The sequence below is a fragment of the Vulpes lagopus genome, chromosome 11 (assembly GCF_018345385.1).
Source record: "Vulpes lagopus strain Blue_001 chromosome 11, ASM1834538v1, whole genome shotgun sequence".
NCBI lineage: Eukaryota > Metazoa > Chordata > Mammalia > Carnivora > Canidae > Vulpes > Vulpes lagopus.
This window is the reverse complement of record NC_054834.1, coordinates 46,711,319-46,732,389: the sequence shown is the minus strand read 5'-3', so window position 1 is coordinate 46,732,389 and position 21,071 is coordinate 46,711,319. Positions and strand designations below refer to the sequence as shown.

The window sequence follows — 21,071 nt, the reverse complement described above, 5'->3', positions numbered from 1 at the left end:
ACTCCTGTCCCACATCTCCAGGCTTCTCCGGTACCTGCTCCTCTGCAGCCCACCACTCACACATTATGTTGGCCCTTGTCGTGGCAGGTAAAGAAAACAATGGAAGCCACTCTGCAGACCATCCAGGACATTGTGACTGTTGAGGATTTTGATGTATCTGACTGCTTCCAGTATAGCAACTCTATGGAATCTGTCAAGTCCACGGTCTCAGAAACCTTCATGAGCAAGCCCAGCATCGCTAAGAGGAGAGCCAACCAGCAAGAGACAGAGCAGTTCTATTTCACGGTGAGGGGGGTTCAGTGGCTCTTGAGGAGTACTCGCAGCATACAGGGACACTTGGAACCCAGAGTCCTTGTCAAGTGTTGCAAGGGCGGTCTTTGAATATCTTAATTTGGATATTCAGAGACCATTCCTCAACCTAAATTAAGACACAGATATCTCCGAGTTATATATGTCTAAAGGGACCCCCAAGAGAAAGATGCTCTCAAGAACACTACTAGGAAGATAGTCTTTTCTTTATTTTTTTTTCCTTCCCCTGGAAGACTTTTAGAATTCTAACCACTAGTAGGCTTCTGTTGAAAGAATTCCTTCTCCATGGGAGTCATAAAAGGAGATCTTCATTTCTTGGTTCTTGGGAGATACATCCAAATATTCTGGCTAACGCATGTCTTATTTTTAAACTCCATAGTCTCTTCTAGGTGAGGCGATGACAGCATTTTATAATTTTTGTTGATGGGAAATTACCTTTTGTAATTATAACTAAAATTCAAGAGGACAGGTAATAATGCAGCATCATTGGTTTGCAGAGAATTTCCAAATACTGTATTCCCCCACTTCTGTTAGACAAATGGACCCGATTTTCTTTCAAGTTGTGTTAACAGTCCTGTGGAAGGTTGCTGGCTGGTCTTTGGTGCTGCTTTTTAATAATTAAGTTATTTTGAGCTTGCCAAGTAGGATTCATTGCCGGGACTAAAATTTATTTTCTCATCTTCTGACAACGAAGAAAGGAAAAATTAAATTTGCAGATGTGAGATGAAATATAGCTAGTGAATATGCATACTGATTCTGAATGAGAGGGATTAACTTGTTTTTCAGTGAAGAAACATAGTCTGCATGCAGTAAATTGAATTTTTCCTCCAACTAGAATAATTTGTTTAATTCTTCTTTGAACATTGCCCTTTCTCCATTAAGAACTCTAGTGATTTGCTATCTTTTCTAAAAAATGAAATCTGTTTTTTAACTTAAACTAAGAATTCTTCAGATTTATTTTTTAATCCTGGAGAAGACTGTTGAAAAGGAGTGACTTAACAGTATTATTCTTTTAAAATAACTTTTTTCTTGTTATAGGAGTCAAAACATGCATATGTTATAAATTTAGAAACAAAAGGGAAGAAAATAAGAATCATTCATAATTGCACTACCTTGAGATGACAATGTTAGGGTGTATTCCCTTTCTTGTTTTTTTTCCTCTGCATACACAAACATCTATGTGAATATAAGTATTTATACTTTATTTCAAAAAGTGGAATGTTGCTGTGCACATTGTTTTATAATCTGCTTTCATTTAACAAGTGATTAATATTTTTCCAATTCATCATTTCATCATAATATCCTTTAAATATATTTATGAGTAAAATGCTAAAACCTAAAATAACAGAATGATATTTTGGCCCATTCATCCAGTTTTGTAAAATATTTTTTGTTAGTGCTCAATAAGTGCTAAAAATGTATTATCACCACAATCATTATTAACTTATTCATTAATCATTGTTGAGTTCCTCATTGATAATTTATCGAGAATCTTCTATGTGCCAGACACTGTGCTAAACCCAGGAATGCCAAGGGTGTGGAGGAAAGAGGGGGAATGATGGCATTAGACATGCGAAAGGAAAACTTTCATTTTCACTTTGTATGTTTCTAAATACTTATAATAGATTGATTTTTTGCAATCAAAAAAAAAGAAATATAAAAAATGTTCAATGCATACATGCACACGTGTGTGTGAACGGTAGCCAGGGTGGATGGAGTTGGGGAAACATCACGCACAAAGTGACTTTTGTGCTTGATCTTGAGGGATAGGTGAACGAGGCAGTGACTCAAGAGGGGAATGGCATTCCTTGAGGAAAGAGCAGTCTGTGCAAAGCATAAAGACATTTTGAAACCTGGGCTAGACAGTATGAGAACTTCTTGTCTATCACAAGGGCTGTCTCACCACCCCAAGCTTCCTTATCTCAGGAGGTTGTTGAACACCCTCAAGGCTTTTAATAATAGGATTGTTTGGCTGGTCTGTCTGCAGTACTTAGATATAACACTACTTAATGACCCAATCTCATTACATTGCAGAAGATTTCCATTTTTTTTATGGAATAAGAAATTTTGACTTAAAAATCTGTATTTAAGACTGTCAGAATTACTTTTTGGCTTTCAGTGAAGCTATGACATGTGTATTCAAGGTTGACCTTTTGTAAGAGCAGGGACGACCACATTCAAACTGGTGACCTCTCAAATCCCGCCACCCTTTGACCCCTAGCCCACTTCCCATCTTTTGTGGCCAGAGAGTGCTACTTATCAAAACTGTATGCAAATTTCTGCAACTAACAGGAACATTTTTTTGTCTTCGCTTCTGTAGTAATGGATGTATAAGAGAGTTCATCATTTTCGTGACTGGTGCTTGGAATGCATCAAATAATTCATTTCATGATAAAAGGGCTTTGGGGGGGTGGTGAAATGGACATTTTAAAAAAGGGGGTGTGCATACTAGCTGGACTGCCTGTGCTTGCCAAACCATACAAAGCCCACAGAACTGCAGATGTGCTTTCCCTAGTCTCTTGCCTCCATAGATGTTACCCCTGGCTTTTTTCTGTGTCCTTCAAAGCCATCAGAGTATTGCATCCTAGAAGCTCCTTTCTTTTGGAAGTTGGGAAGAGGTCCCTTATCATGGCTTTGACTCATAGGTTGCTGGTTGTGCCTAGCAACCCAGAGGTTCTGCTAGAAAGCTGTTTGCCCATTCTCAGCTGTCATCAGATTGATCTGCCTGGGTGACATCAATTAGAAATCTGTAGCATGTCCTAGAAAGGTCAGTCATTTGCAGGAGTCCCAAGAAAATAAGCATGGGATTTAAAAGCTTGAAGTGATTTTTTAGAAATCTTCTAACCAACCTTCTCATTTGAAAGATGAAAAAACAAAAACAAAAACGCTCCAAATCCAGAGAAGTTCGGTAGCTGTTCTAAGTGACCCAGCAAGACTAAAACTTAGAACTCTGAGGGCACCTGGGTGGCTTAGTCCGTTAAGCATCCGACTCAATATCAGCTCAGTTCATGACCACAAGGTCATGAGATCATGAGATCAAGCCCCTTGATGGGCTCCATGCTGGGCATGGAGCCTGCTTAGGATTCTCTCTCCTTTCCCCACCCCCGCTGGCACACACATGTTCTAAATAAATGAATAAATGAATATTGAATAATTAAATAAATAATTAAAACTACAACCCTGGTCACCTGGTCTCAGTCCACTGGCTTCTTTCTCTATACCCTGCTAAAGCAGCTGAGGTGAAGGAAAGACTCTAAAACTGGCTTAGCAGGTTTCTCCTCTCTTTTGCCCTACGTGAGGCTGTTTCCTGATTTCCTGAGGTTTGCATCACTAATCTTTCATAACACACAATCCAGCAGTGTCTACTTTTTATCCTGTTTCTTTTTTTATTGTAATTGTAAAAAAAAAAATTTCAAAAGTTCAAAAGAGCATACAGAACAAGTCGAGCTTCCCCCAATCTCTGACCCTCACTTCCTCTCCTTTCTGCCAGGGATTGAAACCAGTTTCTCTGTGTTCTTCCAGGGATATTTATGCATGAACAACCACCGATGTACCCTTTAATACAATAGAATTACATTAGAAATATAATGAAATCAAATAAAGAGAAGTACAAATAGAAGCATACCACTCACACTGTTCTTCACTTTGCTTTTGTTCACTTAATTTTTTTTTAATATTCTTTTCATGTTAGTCCAAAAAGATCTGTGTCTTTTTTTTTTTTTAAATCACTGCACAGAATTCAATTCTATGAATGGATGTACCATCATTTATTTAACCAATTCCCAGCTGGTGGGAGGTAATGCTCACTGTTTAGCCAAGGATTGTCAAAGCCTTGTGAGGCTGGCATTTCTCCTAAGTATTTCTTTGTATAGGGGTTGGAGTAAAGAAGGAGTTAAAGCTCATGGCTCATAAAATAAACAAAGATAAACTGCCTGAATTCTTGGGAACAGAATTGGTAAGATCATAGGAGAGAAGACAGCAGGACAGTTCTCTAGACCCCTAGATTTTATATGATCCGAGATCATTTTTTACCTTGGTCTTCTATAGGCACTCAGGAAATGCATGCTAAATAGGCACCTACAGAGCTCCTGTGCTGTCAATTAAAGTGGGAGAGGTGCTGCCGTTTACAAGTCTGCTCTATTACATATTCTGTCTGATAGCCATTTCCTGCCTTCAAAATTGATGAAGAAGAGAGAAATGTTAGCGTGCCTGGATAATGGGGAAGCAACCACCCTATGATGACATCTGTATGTCTCTGTGCGTGAGGCTAGGTGGACATGACTCCTTCCTCCCACCCACTGCACCCCTTTATAATGGTAGACATTTATGGCCTTCAGTTCACTCAGATTAAATTCACTCAAGATTAAACTCAAGGTCCCTGAGTTTTATCCTGCCATCATATTCAAGGGAAGAGGTATTTTAAATTAAATTTGAAAAGCGTTCTTTGCCATTTTTTTTTAAGGCCAGAAACCTGTTTTGATTCAGCTGTATGATATATTAGCACAAAGCAAATAAGTTTAGGGAAGTTCCATTTTTAGGTTTTCTGAGCGAGTGATTCAGGTACAAGGAATACTCTTGACTGCCTGCAGGGTGGCTAGACTGTGTGCTAATAATCACGGTCATCCTTGTTATCCTGTGTCACCTGTTAAGAACCTTGGGAAAAATATTTTATTATCCCTGTTTTTCAGATGGGGTCAGTGAATTGCCCAAGGTAAGCGGTAGTGATGAGGTTTTAGAATATAGGTGAGGTTTGGTGGAGTGAGGTCCGAAGCTGATAACCAAGAAAGAATTCTTCAGACATCTTCGGTGCAAAATGGTGGTTTTATTAAAGCCCCGGGGACAGGACCCATGGGCAGGAAGAGCTGCTGCCCCAGGCCTATGAGGGGTAGCTGATTATATAGCTGGGAGTTGGGAGAGGTTTGAGGAGAGGGGAGCGTACTCACTAAGGAATTTGGGAGCAAGGTTTCCAGGACCTTGAGGGGGCTCTCTATTGTTGGGAAAGGTCACTTATTACCATCTAATAAAACCTTAGTCATGAGACCCTTCAGATGTCTATCGGTGGGCCATGTGCTGAGGGATGATCACCAACATGGATCTTGGGGGTTTAGAGATAAAGTAATTTTTATATGTTAAAGTAGACTTACAGGCTCCTGGAGGTCAGGCTAGAATTGCCTTCTGCCCTTAGCAAAATGTGAACATTGAGGCAGTTGAGTCTGTAGAGGAAGTTCTGTCTGCCTGTTTCCAGGACTTGTCAGTGTGCTTTGTCCTCAGCTGGTCCTCTGTTCCCCCATCAGCAGGACTACAATATCTCAACTAAGACTCTTTCATTTTGCTGCAACAAAAATGTCTGTCAGGGAAGAAGGGCCTTGAGAGGAAAACTATTACATTTTATTTTGCAATAAATAAAACTCATCGCCAACAGTTAACCAATTAAGAATTATTAAGAAATGAATTAATGAGATCATAAAGACTAAATTGAAGACTCACAGTGGCAAACAAAACAAAACCATCCCCATAGATTCTTTGCCTCTCTTCCTACATTTTAAAGAAATTCCCAGTTTTTATAATATTGAGTGTAAAATATGGAGGTGGGAGAATGGGTCTGGTGAGACTGCGTATTAGGAACTTGGTTTTATTTTGGTGCTCCAGGATAGAACCCTGCCCTTTGTCTTCTCCTCCATCCGTGACAACTCAACACCTGTGATGTTACTTATGGATGTTTGGGAAGGGAACACGGTGGGGGGAAAGGAGTGAGATAAATAAATGACCTGCATCAGAACACGGTTTAAATAAAGAAAATGACCCTTACGACACATAAACCATTCTTTTCATGGCCTCCTGGTCAACCAGAAGTCATCCGAAAGCCGTGTATGCCTTCCTTGCCTTCAGCCTCCTCAGCTTGAGGTCTTCCACCAGTCATGGCCAGGTTGTTTCTCCCAGCTTCTGTCCTGTGCAGAGTGCTGACTAACAGGTGGGATAGAAAGTTGGCAAATAACAGGCCTGTGAACTTTGGGATGATTTTTCCCTCCCACCCCACCCCCCATTCCCCACCTACCTAGATAGAAAACTTCCAACCATTGTTTCCACTATTAGGAATGCAGGTCAACCTCGACATAGTTTTTGATCCTCCCGGATTTCATGGAACTGAAAAGGTAATCCAACATATGTCTTTATCAGATTGTTATTTATTTTAATGGTTCACCAAGTGACAGCCCAGAGTTAACTCGCCAACCGTGACATGAATGAAAAAATGATTTCCGGAGTCACAAGTAGAAACATGAGTGAAAGGAAGGAATTTGCATCCTTATCCTTTGAGAATTTTGGCTGTTTTCTGAGCAGTCTGGTTTTGTCTTAAGGGTTACAGTTTCTTGGTGAATTTTTTTTTTTTCCTCATTAGGAAACCTCTAGAATCTCCTGGGAGACTTCCACAGAGGGGCCTTTGAGGGTTCAGATGTTAGCAGTGGATATTTCCTGCAGGTTTTCACCCCTGGGCCCTACAGTGCTGTTCGCAGCCCCACAATTAGGCATTGGTTGGGGATTAAGGTATCACCCAGGGAAGGCTGACAGCAGGTGAGCCGGCAGCTGAAGCAGATGGGAAGGGGAAGGTGACAAGGGAGCCTGTTTTCATGCAGATGTTCTCATGCAAAAACAGAAAAAAGCAGAGAGAACAGGCCAGGAGGAAAGCAACAGAACTGATTTGGTATAGGGTTTGTTTTTATTTGCTTTACACTTGATTTAGAGAGTAGGGGTACACTTGGGGGCTTGGGTTGTGACTGCTGAGGAAGGTTCTTTCAGAGGAGAGTGAGGCTGTTTGTTTCTTTACTCCTCCTTCAAGCATTTATTGAGTGTCTGCTGTTTGCTGGGCACAAACTAAGCATCAGGGATGCAAAGAATAATGACGCCGACCCTAGGGGAGAGGCAGACTGGAGAGAAAGACACATGACGATGAAGCCCTTGTGCCGGGGCCATGTAAACTTTTCAAAGGTGCACACAGGGGCATCTGAGTGAGCATGAGAGGGCCAGGATGTGCATCCCAGAGAAAGCAGGGTTTTTTTTCTTTGTTTTTACATGAGAGAGAAGAAATACACACTCTTGGTTGAAAGTTTACCCTGAAAAAAAGAAAAAGAGAAAGAAAAGAAAGTAAGAAAGAAAGGAAGGAAGGGAGGGAGGGAGGGAGGGAGGGAGGGAGGGAAGGAGGGAGGGAGGAAGGAAGGAAGAAAGAAAGTTTACCCTGTACAGAAAGGTACAGAGTAAAAGTAACTCACATTTTTTCACCTTCTTCCTAAATTATAATAGCCATAAAATCAGAGTTTTGATGTATGGTTACATTTTTTGCTTAGTACATTGGAAGAAGGACGAGGTATTACAATTTAAAATGTTTTATCCACTTCCCCCCTCCACTATGTCATGTATATTCAGAGAGTCACAGATCATACTCAGGGAGACACTGCTGGTTTTGCCTCTGAGTTGAGACATTGCAGCAGGAGGCAGCCAAGGTGAATGACAGTCCCCAGGAACCTGTTGCAGGGAAGAAAGACACCAAAGGCCTGGCACTCCCACTTCCTAACTGGCAGTGATCTGCAATTCAGCACCCCTCTCCCAAGATCATCCTCTCATCTGTAACAGGCAACCAGCAATGTCTTCCCTAGTGTGCTTTGCAGAGTTACTGTGCCAGTCATGTGAGAGAATATGTGCTAAGGGGCTCTGAAAACTCTTGAATTGCTCCACATATATAAAGAATTAATACTATGAAGTTTTGTGCTGCCTTTCCTTCTGCTGTGCACCCTAATAGATGGAGCATGCCGTCATGATGGTTGAGCACACACACCGGATTATCAAACTGCAGATGTATGGACTCTACCACTCACTCACTCTGACTTTGAGCAACCTGTTTCATTGCTCCAAATCTTGGTGCCCTCATCCGTAAAATGGGGACAGTGATAATCAGTTTGTAGGGTTGTTTTAAAGATTTGATGAATTGTCCAGGGAAATAGTCTCTCCCTGGAAAGACAAGGGTTAAGAAAGGTCAAATCAGAAAATGCAGCACAGCAATTTTATTTTGACTGGTAGAGCAAATGGAGCACATTTCCATAACTTCATCTTGTGTTGAGAACTGGCATTATGTGTCTATGCAGTGGGGGGTGGCAGCTCCTCTCTCTGAAGGCTTGGAAATCCCAAGCTCTCCACAAAGTCTCCGTGCAGAATAGAGCAGGGAGCTGATTAAGAGATGGCTGAGACGAATATGCTCTGCATGCTGGGATGCAGCTGAGGCCTGAGGCGAGGGGCTGAGCCTGCCATTAGCCTTGCTCCTGATGTGTTAGAATGCACCCTTGGGAGGGGCCGAGGTGGGGCTAGATGTCTGTGGAGGTGACAAGTGGCATGTGTGTGTCCCCACACCAAGAGGATCTGGGCTCCATGAGTCCATCCACCCCATCCCGCCCCTCTGTTCTTTAGTGGAACTGAGAGAGATGGATAATGGGCTCTAAGAGACCATTTCTTACACTGGCCAATGTGGAGCTAGCTCCTAAGAGAACATAGAGCAGGATACTAATAATCCACTGTGGAAGTCAGCAGCTGTCCAGATGCTCAGGGCCCTAGTAGAAATAGAGAAATTTAAAAAGGCAGCTAGTAGAAATTGGGTCAGAATGAAATGCCCTCTTAGAGAAAGGGAATTGCACAGCTGAGAATCTGTGATTTCTTTCTTTTTTCTTCAGGAGTCTGATTGCTCTTTCTTTTCCTCCCTTACAGAAAATGAAGGAGTACCTGGAGGGCAGAAACCTCATCACCAAGCTACAAGCCAAGCATGACCTTCTCCAGAAAACCCTGGGAGAAAGTGAGTGTGGGAATTCTGCTGGAGGTTTGGCAATGAGGGGAAGGCCAGGCCCCAAGCTGCATGGCTGAGCCTCCCTCCTGAGCCTTGTGGGCCTGATCTTGTTAGATGAGTGCATCTCTTTTCCTAGCCTGTTTGATGTGAAGCACACTGCCCCAAACGACTGGTTGAGTAATGGGAGAAGGCCAATGCTTAATAAAGCACTAATGTTCATGATCTATTTGTTTAAATGGACCATTCCTGCTCACCACCCTGTCCCCCTTCTCTGCCACAACTGGGATAAAAAGGCCGCTGGGTCACTTACTCTCCAGACACTTTGTCAAAAAACTCAGCTCCTCTGTAGCAAAACTAAGACCACAGGGCCAGTGAGCCAGGATGGCAGCTGCTCTAAGGAGAGAAGAGGCTTCTCGGAAGCAGGATTGACCCACAGTCTGCCGCATCCCATAGCGTCAGGTGAGAGCATCTCTTTCCTTCCACTTTGGAAGGTCCTGATGCTCAGTGGCAGCCCTCTCTGCTGAGGCCACGCTGAGGACAGGGTACCGAGTGGCCTGTCTTGTCCATGAATCGAGGATGATTTTAACCAGACCCTGAAAAGTAGCAGAGCAGAGAACTGGACTGGCACTCTGGACTTTCTCTCCTCAGCTGTCAAACAGAAGGCCAAGGTTAAAAGAAGCTTCCCTGGGGTTTTGGGCACCCTGCCCGGGTGCTGCCTAGATCTTAACCTCCTGTGATTAATGGGATTCCCAGGTGGGGATGCCTCTGAATGTCTGGCCCCTCCTCCTTGCCCTGCTCATCCCTTCACTTCTAGATGGGACCAGAAGGCTACAGGCAAAATATGGGAACACCAGGGAAAGACAAAACTGCACGGAGCCTAATGTTTTAAAACAAACTCTTGAGCACTCTTCAGACAAACTGCATAGTGTAGAAAGGCAGATGGGACTCGTTAGCTCATTGGCCTCAGGAATCAGAGGCACACTTTTCATACCAGAGCCTCCTACCCACCCTCTTGTCCCATCCTCCTCCTGTGCTGGACAGTTCCCCTGGATGATGAATTCTTTTTATCTGTGATATCTTTGATCTTGTGATTATAAAGGCATTTTCTTTTATGCAACGAATGCCTGTTAGGTAACTTCTGTTCTCTTCCCTCCCTGCCACCCAAGGGACTCAGTCTGAACAGGTTTGAGCATAGAGAGCCCAGCTTTGCTTATAGAAAATCTTCACTTTTGGGTTATCAGATTGCTTCATAGGGAATCAGACAAAAGAAAGCCCAGAACTATTTGAAACAAGTTATAACCATGGTTTTGTGTGTGTGTGTGTGTGTGTGTGTGTGTTTCTAAAATAATCTAAGCGTAGTCCATAGGTGAGATGGAGAGAAAGGCCTTGGGAGTGTGAGTGTGTGTGTGTGTGTGAGAGAGAGTGAGTGGCTTTGCACACACACAAACATGCACCAGCTTTGCTACTGTAGAAGGGCAAAGGTTGGTGACCATTCATTAGTGCTGCAAATTGCCTTCATCTAAAGATGACAAGTTCCAGTAATAAGGAGAGAAATAGCCACACATCTTTCTGTGTGCAAATCATCATGTCCCTGTCTTCTGAGTAAATTTGTCACCATAATGCAAGAGCCCCTTGTTCTTGCCATAGAGGCATAATTGATGTGTATGAGTATTCCAGAATGGAAATGGTACAGATGTTGAAAATAATGGCTCAGAATAATATTTTTGCAGATGAAAGCTGAGCCTTTAGTAATGAGAGGCTGGTAGGGGTGGGGGAGGATGTTGCTCAGGATGAGCTGAAGTGTAATCAACAATTAGCAACCTTTAAAGGCCAGAAAAAACCCTGCCCTCCCCGTCCCGGTCCTTGGAGCTGTTTTTCCAGGAACATGGATGAGGCCTGTGGGGGATGATCTGTTCCTTAGCTCAGCACTTGCTTGCCTTGTCCCCGGTTTATATAATAGAGACCACACTTGGTTAACTGGTTAACTGTGGATCCAAAGAAAGCAAACAGATCACATCATGGCCGGTGTACACATGCATGTGTATATTTTAAAAACATAAGAATTCAAAAAAAAAAAACATAAGAATTCTTAGGGACTTTAAGATTTTTCATTTTTTAAAGCTGGCTTTGACCCATTAAACTTAATCTTAGGGCCTCTATTGGATTGAGAACCACAGTTTGATAGCAATTAAATCTCATTTCTCCCTTGCCACCCCAGCCCAGCCTAAGAGAATTTCCTGTGAATCTAAAACTGGAGAACATCCTTATCTTCTCCCTCTTCCCCGCAAACAATTCTTCCTCCTTTCTTCCCCTGTGGCCCTCACCGTGTGTGTGTGTGTGTGTGTGTGTGTGTGTGTGTGTGTGTGTGTGTTCATTACTCTGGAGCAAGCCAGTTCATCCCTCCCTCCCTCACCACACACACCCACATACACAGAAGAGAAGCTGGATTTTACCTTTGGGAAGGCTTCTAGTAATTTGTTCTCTAAAATGTGATCTGTCTTGCTATTTTCCCCTACAGCTGCCCTCTTCTTCCCTCTGGGAAGCACGGTTGGCATACATACCTCAGCTTTAGGGACATATCAGCAGCCGTGGGAATAAGCATTAGAAACAGCACTTGCCCAGGAAGAGGCTCTGGGCATATCGCTCTCTCTCCCTCCTTCCCTCTCTCCCTCTCTCTCTTTTTGCTTAGAAGGCCAGTCAGCGGCTCTCTGGGGGAGATAGGCAGGGCATTTCAGGTAACTCCTGGGAATAAGTCTTCCTCTCTCGCCCCTTCTGCTTCCACATGAGCTTTTTGCCTTTGTCTTTCCAACAGGTCAGCGGACAGACTGCAGTCTGGCCAGGTAGGTGTGGCCTGAGACAGCCCTGGGAAGGGGTGAAGAGAGGCCCCTGGGATAGAGGATCCCAGGCTGGGAAAGAGCCGAGGAGTTGAAGTGGGAAGGCATTGGGTGACTTTGCAAAGGAGGGGACTAGGGCAGGGTTGCTCCCTTCCTTTTGCCTTGCCAACCCCATCTGGCCTCAAATGGAAATGGGGCCTGCTGTGACTTGGGGAGAGAGCTGAGCAGACTGGGATGAAGGGAGCTATCGTTTGCTGAAGTAGTTTCAGAGACTCCCCAAAGCCACCATGTTTGCAAGAAGTGTTCGACTCTGGAGGATCCTGGTAACCTAACTTTCGCTGCTAGACTTCAGCATGTGGTTTTGGGGAAGTCTCTGACCCAGAGAAGGAAGATCAGAAGATAGCATTTGATCTGAGATTTTATGCATGGAAAAGATGACAGCCCTTAATTAGTGACTGTTGCTGGATAATGAAATTCTACATGTCACTGGCTTGCCAAACAGCATTGGTAGAAATCCTTGCCTGATGTACAAGTATGCAACCCTCCCAATCTTTCCCCACCTTCCCCTCCCTCCCCAACCCCAGCCAAATATTTTCCCTCCCAGTCATGTAGCTGCTATGAGAAAACTCGTGAGCTAGCGACAAGCAAGGCAGTCATCCAGCCAGCAGTTCTCAGATGCCTAAAAATGTGCTGATTTAACTGGGGAAAGAGCTTTAATGGGCTAGACTCCTTAGAGACCCCGGGTTAGCCCATTATATCAACCACTTAGATCTGCCAACACACACAATAATCATGAGGCCATTTACAATTATAGGCTCATTATTTAGAAATAGCTTCATTTGGCTTTCATCGTTTTGTCATTGTGGATTACAGTAAAGATCCCATTAATATACCAGTCTTGTTGACTGGAGAGAACCAGGATAATAGAATTCCATGGAATATAAATCTTTTTGGTGATAGAGTCTTCATGTAAGTTCACCTGAAGTCCCATATCTGTGGAAGGCTCTATGGAATTGAGAAAAAGCTGAGTTGAATTGAATTCCCTTATGCTATGTGATCGTGGGCTGCTCTTTTCCCTCCTTCAAACTCCAGTCTCATCATCTGTAAGACAAGAAAGAGCATTCCACTAGATCCGATGAGCTCTAGGATTCCAAAGGGGCTCCACAGGGGCAACCTGGTGGAAGGGGTAGAGAGTCCAGCAGCCAGGCTCTGGGCCTTCATGTCACTCGGGGGCGGGGGGCGGGGGCAGCTCTGTTCTCCTAGTTTGGGGGATCCTGTGAGTCCAATTCCTTTGGAGAAGAGGCAGCTGAGGCTTCAGGTCTCAAAAAGCATTCACCTGAAGGATCGCTAAGGTTCCTTCCAGTCTGACTGCTCTGTCCTCTTAAACTCAAAGAAAATTGCTCCTGAAGGATTTCCAAGAGAAGGAAAACTGTAGCTTCCTTTGGCATTTACTTGGGTCTCCTGCAAACAGAGAGAATCTTACCATCTAATGCACATAGATTTTACCACACGTGGAGCCAGTTCCCTCCTACCCTAGTTATGAATGGTGGCAGATAGTGAGTACAGTGACCTCTGTGCTCTGAAAGAGCTTTATTGGGCCTTATTCAGAAAGTAACTTATCAAGTGTCTTAGCCAGTCCTGGGACTGAGCTGAGTAATGTGACTTGCTTCATTAACTAACACACAGATTGTTTTTAATCCCATTTTCTCTTTTTTTTTCTCCCTGTTGCCGGTTCGGTCCTCTCTGATTTGATGGGGTCAACCTCAGGCGTAGCTCTACGGTGAGGAAGCAGGTAAGGGCCCCAGGTGAAGATGATCCCACCTATAGACATATATGGAACCCTACTGTGGGCAGGATACTTTCCGGATTTCCTGCCCCCATTTGGAATGTACCACTCAGTCAGAGTATGTTTAATATTATGGCAACTTCATGGATGGAGCTCATTCCACAGGAGTGACCATGGTCTTTCTGATTTGGTCCTCCCTTCTCCCTCTCTAGTCAGCTCCGTCTTCCTGGATGGAGATTTGGTTTGACTGTAGCAGACTGTGCCTGAATTGCCCATGGTGTTGCGTCTCTAGGAAACTGAAATAGGCTTCACATTTTATATATAAGTTCCAAATGTGAGTGGCTCACAGCAGCTACTCACCTAGACCAGACACTTAGACCCAACCACTAGATCAACCACTTAGATCTGCCAACACTCAGGTTGGCTTTAGGTTTCCAGATTTTTGTTTGTTTGTTTTATGGTGGTGTGGTCCATCCTAGGTGTGTTTCTTAGACATGCTAAAAATGCGAAGATAAGTCTGGCCTGGCTTGAGAACAGGAGAACAGTGGCAAATTTCTGTTCAACTCTGTGATTTTGTGCATGATCTTCAGTGTTGTATTAAAATCTGAGCTGGTCAGCCAGCTCTCGGTACCCATTTGAGGGCAGGATCTCAGAAGGCAGGGGCTGGGTAATGCACATCAATGGATAATCTAAATGGCACTTGTGCTTGTGTAAAAAAAAATAATAATAATTGAAATATTTTTTGCAGCAGCAAATTTGACTTCCTAATTATACTTAATGGCAAATACTGAAATGATTTTGTGTCTCTTAAGCTCATACCAGATTACGTAGCAGGCAGTTAGCAGGGAAGAGATAGAGCTCTGAAATGTCTTCATGTCTGCTCAGGGGAAAACTGATCCAGGCTTTAAAAAACTGTTTTGGGTAGTAATTCACAGTGGCTGTAGCCACAGGAAGATAATCAAATGTAGAGTATGTAGAGGGCACATGGTTTCTGTTGTGTCAGCAGCCCCAACAGGGTCTCCAGCCCATGTGACCATTCCAACTAGCTGAGCAGTCCAGCTGGACACTCAGATGACATAGCTCTCACTTGTCTTAACTTTTCTGTCAATATTTTTCCCCCTTCTCTGCTTCAGATCATTATAATGATAAATTATACATTTTTAAATTTATAAAAATTTCATTCCATCTTTCCTTCCTCTGGTTCCTCTATTTCTTGCTTCTGCCCCTTCTCCCATAATTTCATTTAAAAGTAGGGAAAAGGGATGCCTGAGTGGCTCAGCGGTTGAGTGTCTGCCTTTGGCTCAGGGTATGATCCTGGAGTCCTGGGATCGAGTCCCACATTGGGCTCCCTGCTTCTCCCTCTGCTTGTGTCTCTGCCTCTCTCTCTCTGTGTCTCTCATGAATAAATTTTTAAAAAAACATTTTTTAAAAATAAATAAAATAAAAGTAGAGAAGAATGGGGGCACCTGGGTGGCTCAGGTGGCTAAGCATCTGACTCTTGGTTTTGGCTCAGGTCAGGATCTCAGAGTCATGAGATTGAGTCCCGTGTTGGGCTCCATGCTCAGCGTGGAGTCTGCTTGAGATCTTCTCCCTCTTCCTCTTCTTCTCCCCCTCCCCTGCTTACACTTGCTCTTTCTCTCTCTCTTAAATAAAATAAAATAAAATAAAATAAAATAAAATAAAAAACGAACTAGAATAGAATAGAGTGCCTCCCAGGGATGATCTATTGGATTTAAAATTAATGGTGGGGGCACCTGGGTGGCTCAGTCATTTGAGCGTCCAGCTCTTGGTTTCGGCCCAGTTCATGATCTCAGGGTCATGAGATTGAGCCCCATGTTGGGCTCCATGCTCAGCATGGAGTCTACTCGAGATCCTCTCCCTCTTCCTCTTCTTCTCCCCCTCCCCTGCTCACATGCTTTTTCTCTTAAATAAATAAGTAAAATCTTTTTTTAAAAATTGTAGAAGAATGGAGTACCTCTCAGGGATAATCTATTACATTTAAAACTAATAGGTGAGGGGGCACCTGGATGGCTTAGTCAGGTGAGCATCTAACTCTTGGTTTTGGCTCAGGTCTTGATCTCAGGGTCAAGGGATAGAGCCCCAGGTAAGGCTCCACGGTCAGCCGGGAGTCTACTTGAAGAGACTGCCTCTGACTCTGTCCCTTCCTCTCTCCCTTATACACATGCTCCCACTCTCTTTCCCTCTGTTTCTCTAAAATAAATACATAAACCTTCAAAAATGTTAAAAATAAAGTTAATAGATATCTTAAAGTAGATATCTTAAAGAGGGAGCCAGCTTTTCCCCCTTCAACACTAAGAATAGAGTTGAACTTAACACTTGTTCCTTTCAGTTCCTGGGCTGAAACTGGACCTCCAGCATCTAGATGGAGAATAGGTGTGAGGGCCTCACAGCCTCCACTGTGGCCACGGGCATGCCGGAGACCATAGCTTGGCGGGTAGTAGACAGCCCTGCCCGAGTTCACCATCAGAGGGGAGCAGCGCCCATCTGTTGTGCCTCCTGCTGCATCTAAGCAGTTGCAGGAGGAGCATATGTGCCTGGTACTAGATCTGTGTAGGAGCTCCAGGATGCACCCAAAGCCCCAGTCAAGTAAAGACCTTATTTTCATTCTGTTGCCCCAGTTTCTCTCCAGCAGCTCAAATCTGATGGCGGATCAGTAAAGAGTTTTTCTACACTAGGCAGGCAGGTAAATAGTTAACCTGGAAGATGAGTGGTCTTGTGTAAGGAAATAAATAATTGTTTGTTTTTTTATGGCAAGTCAGCCAAACAAGACAAAGAATCTGGTAGCTTTTTTTTTTTTTTTTTTTTTTTGCGGGTCCCTATTGGGTTTCAGTCACTTTTGACCCTAGCAGGGCCTGAGTTTAGACCATCCCAGCCTTTGTTGCCCCAGCTGCTGCTTCTAAGCTTTCCCTCCTACCCTCAGGCCTAGCATTTTCTCTTTCCTATCACTTCTGTCTCTTCTTTGTTCGTCTTTCTTTCTCCATTCCCCTAAAGGTATGTGTGCTCCCAGGTTTGGTGCTCTTTTGACTTCTCTCCATATTCTTTCCTTTCTAACTTCATTCCCATAGTTGAACCTGTCTCTCCTCCCCCAAGTGTCCATCGTCCTGAGTCTTTGGATCGAATTTTGAACTGATTGGCTGGACATCAGCTTGAGAGTTGATATAGCACCGCCTCCCTTGTGCATTGCTCCCCTCATCTCCCCCCTGCTTTCTAACTCACTTGGCACACCCCCTAATTTTTCTGTGTCTCGTAATGGGGAGGGGCCTCCATTCTTCCCAGTCCTGAAGCCATGAGTAGTACCTCTAACACCTCTTTCTTTCCCATCACCACATCCAGTCATGGAGACTTCTGTTTTCTCCCTGGGTAGAAATGGAAATCTAACGAATGTAACAGAGATGGGTACCTGGCAAAAATCCTAACCTCTCTCTCATGAGAAATTATGCCAAACAGTGGCCTTTTTAGCCACTAGCTGGCCACTTCCCAATTGTTTTCTCCTGCAAATCACAGGGCCCTGCTTTCCTCTTTTCCAAGTTATGCATGTTATCTTTTCCCCTCCGCCTTTGGTTTAAAGGTCCCTTATCTTATCAAATGGAGACTTGGCCCAATTGTCCTTAGAGGCCCCTTCCAACCCTAGGATTATACTACCAGAAATATTGTGAACTAAAGAATTAAACATATATAGATCCTAACATTAGGGAAAGGAAGGAGAGGGGAAGAAAGGGAGAGTCAGACACTGAGCAAGAACTCGCATGTACACTCTTTGGTCAGGTGTATGCAAAATCATTGGTAAAGTGTGGGGGTCTTTGGAGTCCCATAGGAACACACAGGCACATCTTGGGAAAATGAATTCACTTGGAACTTGGAAAATTAAAAAGAGAGGGATGGATGGTAGGAGGGTCTGAGGCCTTCATGGCATTGTCCACCTTTTCTCCCACTGGACTCTGGCTTAGGCTCCACTGGAGGAGCCCATAGGAAAATACTATTATTCGGTCATGTAGGTCAACTCTGGCCCACTCTTGTCTGCCACAGATTATCCCTCTGGGCTACTTATGATGCGCCAGTGGTAATCATGGATGTGCAGGTTTGGTGTCTTGCTGTCTACCACCCTGCACGCTTCCCTTTAACTCCTGTTGATAATCCATTTCCCATAAGTCTAGGCAGTGCTTTGCATTCCCATAACTTGTTGAAGCCAGTAACCTGTGAGCTTCCCAACCCACCTCTCTCTGGGTCTTTAAATATAAGTCTGCGGCCAGAAAAAACCTCATATCACTAACCCTCATACAAATCCCCATATCACTAAGCTCATTATCACTGTGACTACTCTTTGTAAATGAAAACTACAATAATGGGGTACCTGGGTGGCTCAGTCAGTTAAGTGTCTGCCTTCGGCTCAGGTCATGATCCCAGGGTCCTGATCTCAGCAAGGAGTCTGCTTCTCCCTCTCTCTGCCCCCCTCCCCAGCTCATGCTCTCTATCTGTATCTCAAATAAATAAATAAAATCTTAAAAAAGAAAACTGTAATAACAATGTTTGCAAACACAAAAAGACTTCCAAAAATTGGAGGGTTGTTTTGTTGTGTTTTGTTTTTAATGGTGGAACCCAGTTTCTTCATTAGGGCTGACCAAGATTCTTTCTCTAGGATTGTCCTGGGCTGACTCGCAGAAGTCAGGGATGGCAACAAGAGGGCAGATGCTGGCTGCTATGGCTGGAAAGCTAGAGGAAGCAGGATGGGTTTGAGGGTCATGAAGATGAGCATTTGGGTCGCTGAGACCTTCCTGACCCCAGCTCTACCTTGGCACACTTGCTACTTCCTTTGGCAGCATCCTGCATTCCCAGTAAGCTTGGGAGCTGGAGGCCATGCCACCTCTTCTTACAGTCTGACTTCTTCATGAGATCCAGCTGCTTCCCTAATAGTGGCCAAACCCCAGGGCCACAGCTAAAATTTTGAGGATATAGGCAAACCTATGAAAGAGACAGAAGCCACAGGACCCATGCTGCTTGAGAACCAGTCTCTGTCCTGAACTTCTTATTTTATTTTATTTTTTTAAAGATTTTCTTTTTGGGGGCACCTTGGTGGCTCAGTCAGTTAAGTGTTGACTGAGTTTGGCTCAGGTCATGATCTCAGGATTGTGAGATCTTGCGCCATGTTGGGCTCCATGCGGAGCATGAAGCCTGCTTAAGATTCTCTCTCCCTCTCCCTTTCCCTCTATCTCCCTTTAAAAAAATAATAAAATAAAATATAAAATATTATATTTTTTAAGTAATCTCTGCACCCAACGTGGTACTCGAACCCACAACCCCAAGATCAAGAGTCACATGCTCTACCAACTGAACCAGCCAGGTACCCCTGTCCCGAACTTCTACAGCCCTTCCGAGCTTGGCATAGGTCCCTTTGTTTGATGTCTTTCTTCCCCATAACTGAATTATTTTGTGTTTAGCTGCCATTATAAAGCCCTACTGGTTTTTAGTAATGCTTGGTATGCATACCGGGTAATGTTTGCTGAGCTCCTGGGATGCAGACTGGGTATGTATACATGGCAATGTTTGCTGAGCTCCTGGGATATATGCTAGGTAGCAGTGAGATGTGCAGTCTCAGAGGGAGACGTCCTGGGTTAGATCCAAGCCCTGTCTCTTACCACCTGTGTCAGTCTTAAGCAACTGTTTCACCTTGCTAAAATTTCATCTCTTCATTTATCAAATGAGGAGAATAATAATATACACCCCATAGGGTTGTTACCAGGACCGATCCATTTAAAGCACCCAGTATATTCCTCTTTAAATGGTTAGCACTAATGTTCTTGTGCCAATAGGAAATACTCTTCTCCTCACCACCTATCTCCTCCACAATTTGCAGACATCAAATCAAGGCCCAAAAAAGTTAAATGGCAGAGCAAAGGTTGATATCTGGGAGGCCTGCTTCTTAGTTTAGTACCTGTTAATTTCCACTATTTCTAAGAATTGGGGTTTTTTTCTTTCTTACCTTTTATGCCTAGTAAATACCCTTTCTGATGCTCTCCTTGGTTCATTCAGCTATCCTCAACTGAGGTTAATTGAGCACCTACGTTGTGAGAGTATCGTGGCCAGCCGTGGAGATCCAAGAATTGACAGTATCTGCCCTGTGGCATATGAAATATAGCGGTGGCACATACAAACAAGACGTTCATACCCACACAGTTAAGTCACAACCAGGGCTATGGGAGCCACGTGCAAGGTGCCAAGATCTTGTAGACAGGGGCCCTGATCTCATCTGGGGAGTCTGGAAAGGCATTTGTAAGAAAGTGATACTTGCACTGAGACCCTAAGGAGGGGGTTCCAGGGTGAGGAGAGCATTCTAGAAGCAGGAGCAGCTCACGCAAAGCTGTGGAAAAAGACCTGATCTAAGGAGTAGAAAGAAGGCTGGTGTGGTTGAAATAGACTGGAGGATGAGCAGAAGAAGATGAAGCCGGAGGCAAAGACAGGATCCTGGACATGCAGGGCTGTGCAAAGAAATTCACAAGAAGTCTTTGAAAGAGGTTAGCCTAGAAAGTGAATTACAGAGTGTGCACCTTCAAAGATCCCCCAATCACTATGTGAAGGAAGGATGACATGGTTTGGAATATGACAAGGGTGGGAAGGAGATATTGATGTATGGCCCAAGTGGGTAGCAGTAGAGATGGAGAGAAGTAAATGGGTTTGAGAGGTATTTAGGAAGCTGCCTTGACAGAACATATTGATTAATTGATTGATTTTTGGATGGCTGAGGGTGGGAAGCTGGTTTGTGATAAAAGATGATCAGTCGCGGGGATCCCTGGGTGGCTCAGAGGTTTAGGGCCTGCCTTTGGCAGGGGGCGTGATCCTGGAGTCCCAGGATCAAGTGCCGCATCGGGCTCCCTGCATGGAGCCTGCTTCTCCCCCTCTGCCTGTGTCTCTGCCTCTCTCTCTCTCTCTCTCTATGTCTATCATGAATAAATTTTTTAAAATTTTAAAAATAAAAAAAAAGATCAGTCGCATTTAGGACATGATGAATTCAAGGCATCCCTGTGACATTCAAGTAGGCGGTTGTGTATGTGCTCTGGAACTTGGAGGACAGGCCAGATGCTTCTTTGAGAACCAGCCACTGATCCAGCTGAGAAAAGTCCCGCACAGTCTGGCCTATTTTCTCTGACTCTGGGCTATGCCTGTTTGAAGATTGTGATGTTCTGTTTCTCTTTGGCCTTTCAGGATTCCAGCCAGGCAATTCCTCTGGTGGTAGAAAGCTGTATCCGGTTTATCAGCAGACACGGTAAGCAGGATTACAGCCTTGCCCATATTTGTGCAAAGT

At 44.0% G+C, this 21,071-nt stretch overlaps 1 protein-coding gene across 8 annotated transcripts in view; it reads left to right on the top strand.

Moving 5' to 3' along the window:
* Positions 1 to 21,071, top strand: part of SRGAP2 (SLIT-ROBO Rho GTPase activating protein 2) — a 238,265-nt gene that overhangs the window by 181,247 nt on the left and 35,947 nt on the right. For all 8 annotated transcript variants that reach the window (XM_041773849.1, XM_041773847.1, XM_041773848.1 and 5 more), the window contains exons 10-14: positions 88 to 285; positions 9,058 to 9,142; positions 11,946 to 11,973; positions 13,735 to 13,759; positions 20,972 to 21,032. In XM_041773849.1, coding sequence (XP_041629783.1) covers positions 88 to 285; positions 9,058 to 9,142; positions 11,946 to 11,973; positions 13,735 to 13,759; positions 20,972 to 21,032 — 397 coding nt within the window. The remainder of the gene's footprint in view (positions 1 to 87; positions 286 to 9,057; positions 9,143 to 11,945; positions 11,974 to 13,734; positions 13,760 to 20,971; positions 21,033 to 21,071) is intronic.